General features: G+C 43.7%; 1 protein-coding gene across 4 annotated transcripts in view; it reads left to right on the top strand.

Moving 5' to 3' along the window:
* Positions 1-16,857, top strand: part of LOC127948716 (uncharacterized) — an 80,620-nt gene that overhangs the window by 48,145 nt on the left and 15,618 nt on the right. For 2 of the 4 annotated variants that reach the window (XM_052545361.1, XM_052545359.1), the window contains 8 exons: positions 82-198; positions 358-539; positions 620-781; positions 1,893-1,970; positions 2,108-2,297; positions 8,055-8,171; positions 8,331-8,512; positions 8,594-8,755. In XM_052545361.1, the coding sequence (XP_052401321.1) occupies positions 82-198; positions 358-539; positions 620-781; positions 1,893-1,970; positions 2,108-2,297; positions 8,055-8,171; positions 8,331-8,512; positions 8,594-8,755 (1,190 nt within the window). The remainder of the gene's footprint in view (positions 1-81; positions 199-357; positions 540-619; positions 782-1,892; positions 1,971-2,107; positions 2,298-8,054; positions 8,172-8,330; positions 8,513-8,593; positions 8,756-16,857) is intronic. The other 2 variants (XM_052545360.1, XM_052545362.1) reach the window with 2 other exon arrangements.

Genomic DNA, 16,857 nt, shown 5'->3' with positions numbered 1-16,857 from the left:
TAGATAGATAGGTATATACACACTTAATATACATAAATTAATGTACACTTAATTAGTACATAACTGTTTGTGTTCAATCAGAGGGTCAAGTCTTCATGGTTGGACCACAGGTCACCTTAAATAAAATCCCTCGACTTGCAATGACAAATTCTTCTGTGGACATCGATCTCATTGGGATATCCAAGAACAACATTGAAAGTAGGTCGAATTATTTTTTAGATTGATTTACAAAATGTGGGAAGAAACATTATACCATTACCACTAAACCACTTGTACTTACTTTCTGGTTGCTGTTGTAGTTGTTATTGTAGCATATAGTATTCAATATAAGTTCTTTTTTCTGTTTCTGTCACTCAGGATCAGCTGCTGTGGCTTTCATGAGCTATGTCACGATGGAGAATCTACTGAAGCCAGACTTCTTCAATACTTCAAATGACACAGTTAAAACCATGATGTCCACTGTGATCTCAGTTACTCTTCCCAAAACCACCAACACTAAACTCACCAAACCAGTCAACTTCACCTTCAGACACATCAGAGTGAGACAGTGAAATGTGTTTGTCCAACATCTGGAAACATCTAATATTTAGGTTTCTAATATTTTCTTCATCTTTTTCAGGAGTTTGATCCCAGTGGTTCTCTGTCCTGTGTGTACTGGAATATCAATGAGTGGATTGTAGATGGATGTTCTGTTTTAAAGACCAACAGCAACTACACTGTGTGTTCCTGTGTTCATCTGTCCACATTCGCTCTCATCATGCAAACCAGCCGCCAACCAGAGGTACTGAACTCTTTGTAGTGAACTAGTGATCACTGAAGAAAAGCACAGATTTGGCACTCATGAACTCTGACATGTTTTCTCAGAGTGACTCATTGGTGGAGCTTTTGAATTTGGTGTGAAAATAGTGCGTGTGAAATAGTGCCTTGGAGTTATGATTGATGATCAGCTGACTTTCTCAGGCCACATTGCTAAAACTGTCCGATCCTGCAGATTTGCTTAATTCAACATCAAGACGATCAAGCCCTTTCTTTCGGAACATGCTGCACAACTCCTTGTTCAAGCTCTTGTTCTGTCCAGGCTGGACTATTGTAATGCTCTCTCGGCAGGTCTTCCAGCCAGTTCTATCAAACCTTTAGAATTAATCCAGAACGTGGCAGCAAGATAAATTTTTAATGAGCTGAAAAGAATTCACATCACACCTCTATTTATCAATTTGCTCTGGCTTCCAATAGCTGCTCGCATAAAATTCAAGGCATTGATGTTTGCCTAAAAAACTACCACTGGCTTTGCACCCATTTACCTAAATTTGTTACTTCAGACTCATGTGCCCTCTAGAGGCTTATGTTCTGCAAGTGAACGTCGCTTGATTGTGCCATCCCAAAGAAGCACAAAAGTCACTTTTATGGACTTATTAAATGTTCCATCCTGGTGGAATGACCTCCCCAACTCAATCCGAGCAGCTGAGTCCTTAGCCATCTTCAAGAATCAGCTTAAAACACATCTCTTCCATCTTTATTTGACCCTCTAACTTTAACACACATTCTATTATTTAAAAAAAATCTAACTACATTTCTAATCTTTTTGTATTCTGTTTTCTTTTCATTTATTATGCAATTTTGTGTGTGTGTGTGTGTGTAATGACCTTAAACACTAGCTTGCTCTATTCTTTTTCTATTCTATCTGTTTTCTTTTTATTTATTGAATTATTTAAAAGCCCTTGTTACGTGTAATGTATTAACCTAACTGAGACTTGTTATAGCACTTATATATCATTTTGTTGTTTTTGATTTGCTTCCACTGTTCTTCATTTGTAAGTCGCTTTGGATAAAAGTGTCTGCTAAATGAATAAATGTAAATGTAATGTAAATATAAAACTCGGTTGTGATTTCAGAGTCAAAACCCTGGAGGATGTTTTCTAAATATTTTTGAGCAGATTGAGACGATCAAAGATCAAGTGCTTCCTTTAAATGTAAGTTTTCAGGAGAAAATGTATAAATTAATAAAATCTATTTTAGATAATATATGAAGACATAGCAGTGCTGGCTTTCTTGACATTTACATGAACAGTAACTGTATTGAACTGCATTTTTCTGATCAATAAATTAGACTGTGACAAACCTTTTGACTGAGGCCTTCAACGCTTCAGAGAAGATTGTAGAGTCATCATCATCAGCAAGCCCAACTGAACTAGCCTCTTATGGAAACCGTGTGTTAAAAACTAGTGAGAAGCTCATTTCTACATTAGTGAAGCCGACAGTCACAAGTGCCAGTGTCAATTTTACTCTTCCTGCTGTAGGTAAGTGAAGGCACAATTGTTATTGATTATGAAACTCAGATTATATATGCGCAGTAATGTGCTCATGCTTATAATGGGGAGGGAGGGAGGGTTTGCGAGCCGTTGAGCATACTTACCGAGCAGTAGTGCTACGTATATACAGTACAGACCAAAAGTTTGGACACACCTTCTCATTCAAAACATTTTCTTTATTTTCATGACTATGAAATAGTCATCAAAACTATGAATTAACACATGGAATTATATATGGAATTATATACACAACAAAAAAGTGTGAAACAACTGAATATATGTTGTGTTCTAGGTTCTTCAAAGTAGCCACCTTTTGCTTTGATTACTGCTTTGCACACTCTTGGCATTCTCTTGATGAGCTTCAAGAGGTAGTCACCTGAAATGGTCTTCCAACAGTCTTGAAGGAGTTCCCTGAGAGATGCTTAGCACTTTTTGGCCCTTTTGCCTTCAGTCTGCGGTCCAGCTCACCCCTAAACCATCTCGATTGGGTTCAGGTCCGGTGACTGTGGAGGCCAGGTCATCTGGAGCAGCACCCCATCACTCTCCTTCTTGGTCAAATAGCCCTTGATGCCTTCAGTGTGACTCTACAATTTTCATAGTCATGACAATAAAGAAAACTTTTTGAAGGAGAAGGTGTGTCCAAACTTTTGGTCTGTACTGTATGTCCTGTGTCTAATAGGAGAATGGTAGTGATTGGACCGATTTGACAGCTGACCGCATCAGCTGGTCACAGCCTTGCCTCCGTGGCCTGAATAAACTAAAGCTGCGCTCAATATGGCAATGTGGGCAGGTAGTTTCATGACAAACCATGAAAAAAATAAACTACAAAATTAAACACATATTCCCTCGAGAAGTTAATGGTTTGTGGAGACCACAATGTTTATATATATATATAATTTTTTTTTTTCTGCAGAAAACAGTCAAAAATCATTAGGTTTAAATCCATCCAAGGTTAAAAAACATTGTCATTTTGTCAAAACATTATTTTAAAATTACCTCAGTTTTCAGAGATCCCTAAACGGTTAGCGCGAAGCTGTTCAAAAGATTCAGTTTCCTTAAACCCCACCTTTCGGTAGCATACTGTGTTCTGATTGGTCAACTAACATAGTCAGTTTTGATTGGTTGTTCCGCACACAACTTCATGGTAAACAATGCGTTAGCATCTTTTTGGGGTGAATTATGTCTTATTCCTCTCATCGCGAAGCAAACAGTAAAATAAAAAACTTGAACAGTCTCGCTGCTTTTTCTTCTGTGTGGGTGTATTCAAGCCGCGCGCTTCAGTTTGAATCTGAATAGCGCGTTCAGCGCGGGGGCGTGGTCACATTAGATATAATGAAGGGAGACGTGAAAAACGGACATTGCGTTGTTTTCATATGGATTACTTTATCACAGAATATCTGTTAGCAGCACTTGTTGCACTTCATTTTAATGACGTGTTTGTAAATGAAGATCAGCACAGACAAAGGTTGCAGACAGCACACATACTGATAAGACGCTCAGGAGATAACAAAAACATATCTTCGTAATCATACTTCGCGTTGTGATTCGGAGATGCTTGTTGATCTAAATAAAGTTCGTAATGAACCCTCTTTTAGAGCCAAATGCTTTGAAAATCCCGCCTTGTACTCACCGAGATTAGAAAAGCAGTCATCAGTGAAATGTTGTGAACACAACAAAAGGGATTTGTTGTACTGCTCTGTTGTTGTGGTAAAAATTTTAGCCATTGGTTCTTCTGATCTTCATTCTTTGGCAGTGAAAATAAAACAAACTTGCCTTTACAATTAAAAACACACTGTCTCCTCGACATGATGCTCTCACACCAACCAGAGCGTCTGTGTGGGGGGTGGGGCAGGCCAGAGTTCTGTTTCTCCCAAGACGGTAGGCGGAGATTATTATGCCACGTGTTCCAAGTGACGTACATAGAGATGGGCAAAAGATTTGAAATCTATAACGACTCGTTTCAGCAATTCAGAGTCGACTCCTTACTTTAGAAGCCAATAACTTTATAAATTGTGTACTTTTTGGTTTAATTACTTTGCACAATGTTTACACTGATGGACAGCTACATCATACACTGTAATACAGGTAATTTTTTGATTTCCCATCTGTGTGGCTCTTTAAACTTTATTTTCAGGGAAAAAATATAATTGTTTAACTATGTTGATCATGACAGAACTTGTGACCATAGTTTGTTAACAATGGTTTTGGGAAATGCACCTCAGAGTAACTTCTTCTTTCAGAGGTTTTGATGTTGATGTTTTATTGAAAATAACATCCATTTGAAGTTACTATAATAGTGATTAGTGTCACCTTTAGTTGGACTATTGACTCTTTAACACTACTTTTATTCTCTGGCTGCTGTAACTGTAAATATATGAAGCAATTTGTTATGGAAAGAAAAGCCACAAGCAAACATAATCAGGTGATGCTGATGCTGAAGACAATCATCTGATTCATTGATCTTGTTCAGACTCTCATCTCTGATTATATGGGTCATGTGTTTTTGAATTAAAGTAGCTGTATAATACTACAGAATGAGGTCCAGCACAGTATAACTACAAGGTCATCTGCATGTCAAAGGTCATTTCTTACAGTACACTGTATACTGAAGTGCTCCAGTTCTTATATTGTTTTTCTTCTGAACCCAAATGTCCTTAAAAGCAAAACATGTAAGTGTCACACTGAGGTGTGAAATAGGTGCACAAAGAAGACAAATAATCTTTTATTCCACACAGAGGATAAATCCACAGAGGGGAGACACATGTAGAGAAAACATTACAACATCAATAAAGTAACAATGGACTGACTAAAAATTAAATAGGATGGCAAATAAGGGTAATTAATGAGACACAGTTGAATTAAATGACAAAATCAAAGGGGGGACAGAAACTTAGTCACACAGGAAAGACTAAGACTATAAACTACTATTTGAATAAATGTATAAAATAAATATAGTCATAACTACAAGCTCAATTTTTGAATTTGTCATCGTTAACTATAAATACAGTAGAGATATTTCATAAATCATCCCTTATTCCTATGGAACATAAGAGTCTTTATAGTCTTAATTATTGTCCAACTTCCCTGAAATCCCCTTTGGCCTATAAAATCTAACATAATCTACAATTTAACAAAACACACAGATTAAATACATTCATCTCTGAAAAAAAAACAAAATAAAATATACTTATTTTATCACACGTTCTGATGTTTAACAAAATACTTTGATATGCATTTTGTCCTCTTGAAAAATTACACGCATGCGCAATATCATCAGCTCATCGGTTCTCAAATCAGACACATCCAAAAGAAACGGTTCTCAGTTCAGTGTAATGGTGATCCGAAAACCGATGCTAGCAGTTCTTGACTCGAGAACAAGAATCAGGTAATCAGTTCTCTAATCAGACGGGTCCGAAAGAAACAGTTCTCGGTTCAGTGTTTCGAAAAAAAGATGCCCAGCAGTGGGCGTGTACGGTCATTATCTGGCTCGGCTCGGTGTTCATCTTCAGTTCGGTCTTCACAGCAGTTCAGTCAGAGTACTGTTTGAGTAAATGAATTACCCTGGGATATTGGTATATTCTGACTCTGAGGGAGTGTAAGCCATGTTAAAAAAGTTAACATCTTAAGTCATTTGTGGATAAATGCTTATTGGAGATGCGAACCGTTTGGTTCAACTAAGAAGAACCGGTTAAATTGATCAATTCATTCACAAACCGGACATCACTTCAAAGCATGATACCTCGCACTTTTTTTCAACGAAATTGTAGTAATGCGACACTTTACATTCTCAGTAAAGTTAATGGCGTTGCAACAATGGCAAAAGTAATCAATTAGATTACTCCATTACTGAAAAATAAACTCCATTAGTAACGCCGTTATACTTAAACGCTGTTACTCCCAACACTGTATATATATAAAGTGTGTATATATTGTGACGAGTCAGCTGCCTCCTCCCTGATTGTCACCGGCACCCCGTCCTAAATCGCCGCCCTTCACCAGGCTCCCGACTGGAGTGGGTGTGTGAGAGGAGGGGCGCTGGACGAGTCAGGGCTGGCGGCGTGTGATGGGGCACACCTGAAGGAAGTGGAGCCTCATTACCGCCGCTGTTTAAAAGCCCAACGCGCCTCTCCTCAGGAGACCGGTCTCTTCCCCGTGCATGCACACTGGTGTCCTCGTGGGTCCAGGAAGGGTGCGTTGAGGGACTCCCGCGCCACAAGAGACGTGAGCAGCCGGACCCGCGATCCGGAGGAGAACCGCACCCGTTTACACGGCCGACGGGCCAGGATGCCGGGCCGTCCATCCCCTACCAGCGCCGCGGCCGGCGAGAGAGATGCGGCCGCTAGAGGAAGCCGCCGCCCCTCGCGCCCCGGACCAAGGAGGGGAGCGCGTGCGGCCGCCGGACTCCGCCCCTTACCTGGACCCTTCCTCCATGAACACTGCCCGACCCACACGAACCCCGCAGCACAACGAGGACACCAGATTCCCTGTTATTTTGGACACTTTCCCCTTTTGGCCACTTTTATTCCCTGTGTTTTATGATTTCTGTTAATAAAAGCCTCTCCGAGGCCTGACGCCACGCCCACTGTGTCTGTCTTGTGCTCCTCCCGTGACACTGGTGGAGAATGCGGGCAGGCGGAGCCTAGACAGCGCAGTTGGGAAACGTCTGGTGACGTCACTCCCTCTCGCTTGCAAACGTTCGTGAGAACCCAGACTGGGACGGAGGAAAACTGGGGACAGCCTCCCAGCCACACAAGGGGTAAGTGACTTTTCCATTGTCATTTTGCCCGGTGGTTGGTTGAGGCTGTCACTAAAACCCGGTTTCTCTGTCCCTGTTCTGGTGCGCTGCGAGAGGGAGGACCGCCCGGAGAGGAAGCCCCGCCCACTCCGACCGTTTGGAGCCTGGTTGAGGATGGTAGCACTCCCGTGTGGGTGGCGCCCTGGGGACGGGGATGTCGCTTGGGAGGGGGAATGTGACGAGTCAGCTGCCTCCTCCCTGATTGTCACCGGCACCCCGTCCTAAATCGCCGCCCTTCACCAGGCTCCCGACTGGAGTGGGTGTGTGAGAGGAGGGGCGCTGGACGAGTCAGGGCTGGCGGCGTGTGATGGGGCACACCTGAAGGAAGTGGAGCCTCATTACCGCCGCTGTTTAAAAGCCCAACGCGCCTCTCCTCAGGAGACCGGTCTCTTCCCCGTGCATGCACACTGGTGTCCTCGTGGGTCCAGGAAGGGTGCGTTGAGGGACTCCCGCGCCACAAGAGACGTGAGCAGCCGGACCCGCGATCCGGAGGAGAACCGCACCCGTTTACACGGCCGACGGGCCAGGATGCCGGGCCGTCCATCCCCTACCAGCGCCGCGGCCGGCGAGAGAGATGCGGCCGCTAGAGGAAGCCGCCGCCCCTCGCGCCCCGGACCAAGGAGGGGAGCGCGTGCGGCCGCCGGACTCCGCCCCTTACCTGGACCCTTCCTCCATGAACACTGCCCGACCCACACGAACCCCGCAGCACAACGAGGACACCAGATTCCCTGTTATTTTGGACACTTTCCCCTTTTGGCCACTTTTATTCCCTGTGTTTTATGATTTCTGTTAATAAAAGCCTCTCCGAGGCCTGACGCCACGCCCACTGTGTCTGTCTTGTGCTCCTCCCGTGACAATATATATATATATATACACACACACAAACACACACTTAATATACATAAATGAATGTACACTTAAATAGCACGTAACTGTTTGTGTTCAATCAGAGGGTCAAGTCTTCATGGTTGGACCACAGGTCAACTTAAAAAAAATCCCTCGCCTTGCAATGACAAATTCTTCTGTGGACATCGATCTCATTGGGATATCCAAGAACAACATTGAAAGTATGTCAAATTATTTTTTAGATTGATTTACAAAATGTGGGAAAATACATTATACCATTACCACTAAACCACTTGTACTTACTTTCTGGTTGCTGTTGTTGTTGTTATTGTAGCATATAGTATTCAATATAAGTACCTTTTTCTGTTTCTGTCACTCAGGATCAGCTGCTGTGGCTTTCATGAGCTATGTCACGATGGAGAATCTACTGAAGCCAGACTTCTTCAATACTTCAAATGACACAGTTAAAACCATGATGTCCACTGTGATCTCAGTTACTCTTCCCAAAACCACCAACACTAAACTCACCAAACCAGTCAACTTCACCTTCAGACACATCAGAGTGAGACAGTGAAAATGTATTTGTCCAACATCTGGAAACATCCAATATTCAGGTTTCTAATATTTTCTTCATCTTTTTCAGGAGTTTGATCCCAGTGGTTCTCTGTCCTGTGTGTACTGGAATATCAATGAGTGGATTGTAGATGGATGTTCTGTTTTAGAGACCAACAGCAGCTACACTGTGTGTTCCTGTGTTCATCTGTCCACATTCGCTCTCATCATGCAAACCAGCCGCCAACCAGAGGTACTGAACTCTTTGTAGTGAACTAGTGATTACTGAAGAAAAGCACAGATTTGGCACTCATGAACTCTGACATGTTTTCTCAGAGTGACTCATTGGTGGAGCTGTTGAATTTAGTGTGAAAATAGTGCGTGTGAAAGTGCCCACATGGGAAAAACCTATATAAACATATATGTTTTAAAATCAGGTTTTGATATAGGTTTTTAATATATGTGACATATATCAAATTGGCCGTTTTCCTATATTATATGTACATATATGTACGTATATGCACACATATATTTGCACATATATGTACAAATATATATGTGCATACATATACCTATATAGGTACCAGAGTATGTGAGCAGAGCTGAGCAGGAAGAATTTGCGCTCCACGCTCAAAATATTTCATAATTACTCCGCTCAAGCTCCGCTCTGGGTGTACAATTTTCTGCTCCTCGCTCCCTCCCCCACTCCGTCCTTATATGTCTCGCTCCATTTTCGCTCCACGGTATTTTATTTTTTATTTATTTTTAATAACACCAGTCTCTGATCAGAAGATGCATGTAGTGTAAAACAAATACGCAGTACTAAGAGAAGAACATCCATACTTATTGGAATTTTGAACACTGAACAGCCCCAAAACAATAGCTCACTTTTAAACAAAGCTAAATAAAAAAATAACTGTTGAATGAGGCTAAATTTAATAAATTATCAAATGAAAAACATTATATTAAATTATCAAATGAAAAACAAATAAATCACAAACTAAAATATGAAGTTAAACAAATTGCCAAATGAAAAAAATAAAGATCTCTTTTAGCCAACTTTGAGCCAATATTAAGAAATAGGCCTACTATGAACAGAAAAAAATGCTGGCTGGTCAGTGCTGCATTAACTTTTAGAAAAACAAGCTTTTGCAGAGAGGCAAGTGCCTAGCACATGCGATTATTACTGGACATCAGACCAGCAATAGAAAACACTCTTTTCACGCTGGCCGAGCCGCTGGGAATGCTAAATGTGCGTCTTGCAATTTATGAAAGTTGTGGCAGTACATTATAATTTTTTTTCCAGAAGCAAAGGACGTCGTCAACTTCGGTGTTCAATCTTGGCATTCAAAGGTATTGCTCGACTTCTCCTCTTACGTCTAGTGTTTTAGAAGACGAACAGGTCACAGTTGCGTAAGACTGGAACATTGACTTGACATTTTTTTGCGCTCGATGGCTCAGGGACAGGGTCAGGGACAGTCACAGGGTCAGCAACAAGGGAAAGGGATGTTACTTTTTTATTTACACTGCAGAGAAGTTCTGTTTGATGAACTAACAACTCCCGGGTCTCAATCTGTTTGCCTTGAACCTACAAGAACAATACAATTAGCTATGATTATTTAGAATAATAATAATGAGTGTGACAAAGCTGACCTAATTGTCACTGCTGGGCAACACTGGCACACACACGCACACACCTACACTTAAGCAGAAATACTTACCTTTGTAATAACTCACGCTCATTTCCCTCCTGGTGTTCCGCCGTCGGCAGCGCGGGTGCACACGCACTCCCGATGGCACATATGTGTTGGACATTATTTCATCTTCCCCTCCACATCTGTCAATATTCATAACCCCGGACATTTCACACACTCACACTGCACGTTGTTTGATGTCGTCTTGTCTAATCGGTGTTTGTTATGTTGAATTGGGCGTGCGATGGTCGGTGTTCCGGTGTGAGGCAGGCAAGCACATGTCCTAGACTTCACAAATGTCCCAGCACCAAGTCAGCCAATGCAGCGGTCTGAACCAAAAATGCCAGCCTTCCAGCAGGGGGAAGACATTGAAAACTATCTTCGGCGGTTCGAGCGGTTGGCCAGGACCTGGGGATGGCCTGAGCAGGAGTGGAGCTTTCGACTTGTCCCCTTGCTGACAGGGCAGGCACTGGAGGCATACTTAGCAATGGATGAGGAGAAGGCAGAGGTGTATGCTGATCTAAGGGAGGCACTGCTGGAGAAATTTAACATCTCACCAGAAACTTACCACCAGCGCTTCCGAGTGTCCTCTGTTCCAGCGGGAGAGTCACCAACAGAAACTTACCATCGCTTGAGGAATCTGTATCGACGATGGATACGGCCTGAGGAGCATACTAAAGAGGAGATTGGTGAGGCTATTATCCTGGAGCAGCTTCTTCGTGTACTTCCGTATGATACTCGCACATGGGTACGGGAGCATGAGCCGATGACAGGCCTGGCGGCAGCAAAGCTGGCTCAACAGTACATGAATGCTCACAGGGGAGGCCTGCGCACTCAACCACCAAGAGGTACTGTACGTTCTGTTTCCGATCGCTCTGGGGCTGAAGCTGAGAAAAGTCACGCTGATCGTATAGACCATGCACAAGGACAAAAATCATCTGTGGGCAAGGGACTAATTTGTTTTTATTGCCAACAGCCTGGACACAAAGCATCAGTGTGTCCTGTGCGAAAAGCAAAATTGACTGGATTTTGTTATGTTCCCAGAGAGGAAGACAATGCTAGAGACTCTGTAGAGGAGAGTCAAAATAGGTGTAAGGTGACAGTTAATGGACATTCGTTGCAAGCTCTTTTGGACACTGGTAGCACTCTCTCTCTGTTAAAACCATGTTTTGTGCCAAATGTAAATTATGTGAGCACTACCGCTGTTCAATGTGTACATGGAGATGTAAAGCAGTACCCTAGAGCTGAAGTTGTTGTTGAGGTGTATGATCAATTGTACTTGTTAAATGTTGCCATAGTTGATAACTTGCCAGCTGATATGATTTTGGGTCAAGACTTGCCAGTACTAAATGATCTGTTACAAACCACCAAGGACTCTGAAACTGTTACTCCCTCTGCCACTGTTGAAGTGTCATGTCCTGTTGTCACCCGGGCACAAGCCAAGGCAGGTCTGCAGCCACTGCCGGACTTGGACAGTAGTCTGTTGCAGGGCGGCACAAAGGGCCCTAGGAAGTCACGCCGACAGCGGCGTCTAGAGAAGTACATGGGCACCCCAGTTTCTAAAACCTCTGTGGATGGTCTTCAGGTTAGTGGCTGGAGGATTCCGGAGGACATTGCGAAATTACAAAGGGATGATGAGTCTTTAAAATCACTCTTTGAGAAGGCAGGGTGTGAAAATGCAGCTAATCTGTGCAATGAAAAATATGTTGTGTTAAATGGAGTGTTGTATTTGCAGACAAATGATGTGACACGTTTAGTTGTTCCAACATGTTGCCGCCATATTGTCTTACATTTAGCACACACTGTTCCCTGGGCTGGCCACCTAGGACAGCAGAAAACATATGCACGCATTAGTTCACGGTTCCACTGGCCTACACTATACACAGATGTTCAGACATATTGCAATACATGTGCCGTCTGTCAAAAGACCAGTGTTGTTTCCCAGCGGGGCAAAGCACCCCTGCATCCTCTCCCTGTGATCTCTTCTCCTTTCAGACGCATCGCCATGGACATCGTAGGCCCACTTGAAAGAAGTAGTGCAGGACATCGGTACATCCTGGTGGTCAGCGACTACGCTACAAGATATCCAGAAGCGTTTCCACTCCGATCCATCACAACGCCGAAAATCATCCATGCCCTCGTCCAAATGTTCTCCAGAGTAGGCATTCCAGAGGAGATCCTGACAGACCAGGGAACTAACTTCACCTCACGGTTAATGGGGCAACTATACCAGCAGCTGGGTATCAACGCCATCAAGACGACCCCATACCACCCTCAGACAGATGGTCTGGTGGAGCGTTTTAATCAAACCCTTAAGAACATGTTACGTAAGTTTGTTGCCGACACAGGACGGGATTGGGACAAGTGCTTTTTTGCCTACAGAGAAGTACCTCAAGCCTCAACTGGGTTCTCACCATTCGAACTGCTCTATGGATGGCAAGTGCAGGGACCATTGGACCTACTGAGAAGAGGGTGGGAAGACCCTGCATTCAGAACGGAGGAGAAAGGCATAGTGCAGTATGTTCTAGAGATGAGAGATCGACTTGAGCGGTACAGGGAACTGGCCAAAGAGAACCTGCAAGAGGCACAAAAAGCTCAAAAACGATGGTATGGCCAGCATGCAAGACTTCGACAGTTCCAGCCGGGGCAGAAAGTTCTACTCCTATTGCCAACATCATCGAATAAGCTGTTGGCCAAGTGGCAAGGGCCATATACCGTGGTCCGCAAGATGGGGCCAGTGACCTATGAGATCCACCACCCTGACAAAGGGAAAGCTAAACAAACTTACCACATAAACCTGTTGAAGGAGTGGAGAGAGTCGACTGGTAAGGCAACCGAGACGTCACTTCTTGTACGGAAGGTGGAGGATGTGGAGGATGAAGGTTCAGAGGCAGAAGCTCAGAGACAGACGTCAGTGGTGAGCTTGGATCACCTAGATGACGTGAAAAAGGAAGAGCTACAGCAGCTGGTGAACCAATTTCCTGCTTTGTTCCGCCAGAGACCTGGTCGGACTGAAATGTGTCAACACACCATACACCTGACAGACCCAGCACCCTCAAGACAGCGGCCTTACCGTGTTCCTGAAAGGTTGGTGGAACCTCTAAAGGAAGAGATCAAGATGATGAAGGAACTAGGAGTAATAGAGCCCTCGGTGAGTGAATGGAGTAGTCCCATGGTCATAGTACCAAAGAAGGATGGGACACTGCGTGTCTGCATCGACTTTCGCAGGCTGAATGCGCAATCAAAGTTTGATGCCTACCCAATGCCACGAGTGGATGATTTGTTGGAGAAAATTGGACAGGCTCAGTTTATCACCACCTTGGATCTGTGCAAGGGCTACTGGCAGGTGCCCCTCGATCCAGCCTCCAGACCATACACAGCGTTCCGGACCCCACTGGGGTTATACCAGTTTACTGTCCTTCCATTTGGCCTGCATGGGGCACCCGCCACATTCCAGAGGTTAATGGATCGAGTCCTCCAGGGCTGCGAGGAATGGTCTGCTGCTTATTTGGACGATGTGGTGATCCACAGTAACTCCTGGCCTGAGCATCTTCAGGATGTGCGACAAACCTTGGAGAAGATACAAGCAGCTGGGTTGACACTGAATGTAAATAAATGTGAGTGGGCGCGTCAAGAAGCTGGATACCTTGGATACCACCTAGGCAATGGCCAGCTGCGACCACAGGTGGACAAGGTGGAGGCAATTCGGCGGAGCCCAAGACCCAGAACAAAGAAGTAGGTGAGGTCTTTCCTAGGGTTAGTGGGCTGGTACAGAAGATTTGTGCCAAACTTTGCCTCAATTGCAGTACCCTTGACGGACTTACTGAGTAAGTCAGTAAGCAATCCAGTTCCTTGGTCTGAGGATTGTGAGACAGCATTTAACACTCTGAAAGAAAAGATGTGTTCCAGCCCAGTCCTACAGAGTCCAGATTTCTCAAAACGGTTCCTTGTACAAGTGGATGCTTCAGCTACAGGAATTGGTGCAGTGTTGGCACAAGGAAGTTCAGGAGAAGAAAAGCCAGTTGTTTACCTTAGTCGCAAGCTGTTGCCCAGGGAAACCCGATACTCTACGATAGAGAAGGAATGTCTTGCCATCAAGTGGGCCCTTGACAGCTTACAGTACTACCTCCTTGGACGAGAATTCGATCTGGAAACTGACCACAGAGCATTGACCTGGATCCAGTCAATGAAAGATCATAATGCCAGAGTTACAAGATGGTACCTGTCCTTGCAACCGTACAACTTCAAGATACGACATCGACCTGGCAAACAAAATGTGGTCGCCGACTACCTGTCCCGGTTCCCCGTCAGTGCGTCGCTTGGAGAGGGGGGAGGTAATGTGACAAAGCTGACCTAATTGTCACTGCTGGGCAACACTGGCACACACACGCACACACCTACACTTAAGCAGAAATACTTACCTTTGTAATAACTCACGCTCATTTCCCTCCTGGTGTTCCGCCGTCGGCAGCGCGGGTGCACACGCACTCCCGATGGCACATATGTGTTGGACATTATTTCATCTTCCCCTCCACATCTGTCAATATTTATAACCCCGGACATTTCACACACTCACACTGCACGTTGTTTGATGTCGTCTTGTCTAATCGGTGTTTGTTATGTTGAATTGGGCGTGCGATGGTCGGTGTTCCGGTGTGAGCCGCTGCCAAACAGAGCGATAGAGCGGCGATCACTTATGACGTCACTGACGGCGCCGCGCTGCCGCAGCGCACCGGAAACCAGCCAAACCATTGTTTTATATTAGTAGGGGGTACCTTGTTTTTGCGTGTATATAAATTAAATAGTTGAATGTAGTATTTTTGTGTTTAATGTTTTATTTGTTGGTTTATGTGTTTTGAGTTTGTGTTTAGTATTAATTAATTGTGTAAAAGTAGAAATGCCTGAAGTAGTGGGGTTTTTACCATCTGTTATTACCTGTTTGAAAAGTCCCATTTGAAGGGGGTGGAGTCTGTCCTATATAAGGGCAGGCCAGAATAAAACTTATCACTTGTTTACCAAGTCGGAGCGAGAGAGCAACTGTGGTGCCTCAAGCGATCTTTTTGTAACGCCTGTATATTGTGGATACTTACCTGTATATTGACTTTTTTCATTTGGATTATTCCCTCTTTATTTTTCTGTTTATTGTTTCTTTGGTACTTTGTTCACCTATATATATTTTTCACCATTGGACTGTGTATATTTTTTTGGCACTGTAAATAAATTGCACTTGCACATAAGTGCTATTGCGGGCTGAGCCATCATTTAACATCTTTTACGGACATTCACAACGTCCCCAAGCGAGTGGTGGTTCTCGTTTTATCACAATGAGTTTTCATACATGTAGGCCTACTGTATTATTTAAGCATTATTGTAAGTTAGCATATATTTTATTTTTTATTTTAATAAACCATGGTTAATTTTTGAATGATATGCCTTTGTGTAATTAATTACTTGCCTTTTCATCTCTTGCAATCCACTAGTTCTTGAAGCGTGGATCTAATAATGCAGCCAGAATAACGTGAGTGTCGTCATAAAACCTTTGATAACGAGTCTCAAAGTTCTCAGCTAGAGTTTCTGCGAATGCGGCTATTTCCAGTGGAGTGTCACTGGAAACATCAGACAGCATTCTGTGTATTTCCGCAACTGCCGGTAGGATCATCCCCAGGTTTCCCAGCTCCTTTTGTAAACTGTCTGTCAGTTCAGCAAATGGTGTGAGTACTCTCACTAAGCCTTTAATAAGGCGGACATCATTGCATGTGATTTTCCCATCATCTGTGATCGACGTCAGCCTGTTTTGCCACAGCGTGTCCTTCTCAAACATTTTCAGCATCGACTCAATCATCCACAACTGACTGTTCCATCTGGTTCTGCATGCAGTTGTGGGACGAACACCTAATTTGTCGATTTCCTCTGTGTTCAGTGTGCTTTTTTGATTGTTTTAACTACTTTTCCAACCTTGTTGATTATTGAATTGATTGCATTGTGCTTCTCAATTGCGTCTTTAATTGCAAGTTGGAGTAAGATTTGATTTTGTGACGTAGTTCTCTACCATCATGTTCAATTGGATGGCCAGCTGGTCGGCATGGAGTTGCAGGAGTGCAACATCTGGAGCATCACCCTCACCATCTGTCTCCCTGTCCCCGAGATCTTGGTCCAGGCTTTTACCATATTGCTGGCGCTATCAGTTACTACTCTGATCACACCACGCTGAATATTCCAGTGTCTCAGGACCTCCTCATATTTTTCATAAATGTGCTTCGCTGTGTGGTGTCCCTGAATGTGTTCACAAGTCAGCAGAACAGTATGGCCTTGAAAGTTTTCATCTACAAAACTTCCCACGATACCCAGAAAACTGTGACCTCATCGGCTCGTCCAAATATCATGGGCCACTGAGAGTCCATTGCAGTTCTCATTGCAGGGTCGGTAAAAATATAATTAAAATCATGTAATAAATTATTTATGTGGCAGATTAGTCAGATCCTCCCTGTAGTGACGTCATGTTATTGGTAGCCTATCTTCCCGCAGGGAGGTGTGTATAAATGGCTGTTTGGTGCGGGCCGGATGTGCGTCATCTGTTCTGTGCCTGCGCTCTTCCTGTTTACCGGCATTCAACAGAGGTCTGTGGTTAAAACACAGCCGTTTGGGCATTTTAACACCGCTT

Source organism: Carassius gibelio, chromosome B1, assembly GCF_023724105.1.
Source record: "Carassius gibelio isolate Cgi1373 ecotype wild population from Czech Republic chromosome B1, carGib1.2-hapl.c, whole genome shotgun sequence".
Classification (NCBI taxonomy): Eukaryota; Metazoa; Chordata; class Actinopteri; order Cypriniformes; family Cyprinidae; genus Carassius; species Carassius gibelio.
Note: the sequence above shows the minus strand (reverse complement) of the source record. Positions and strands in the feature narration are given on the sequence as shown.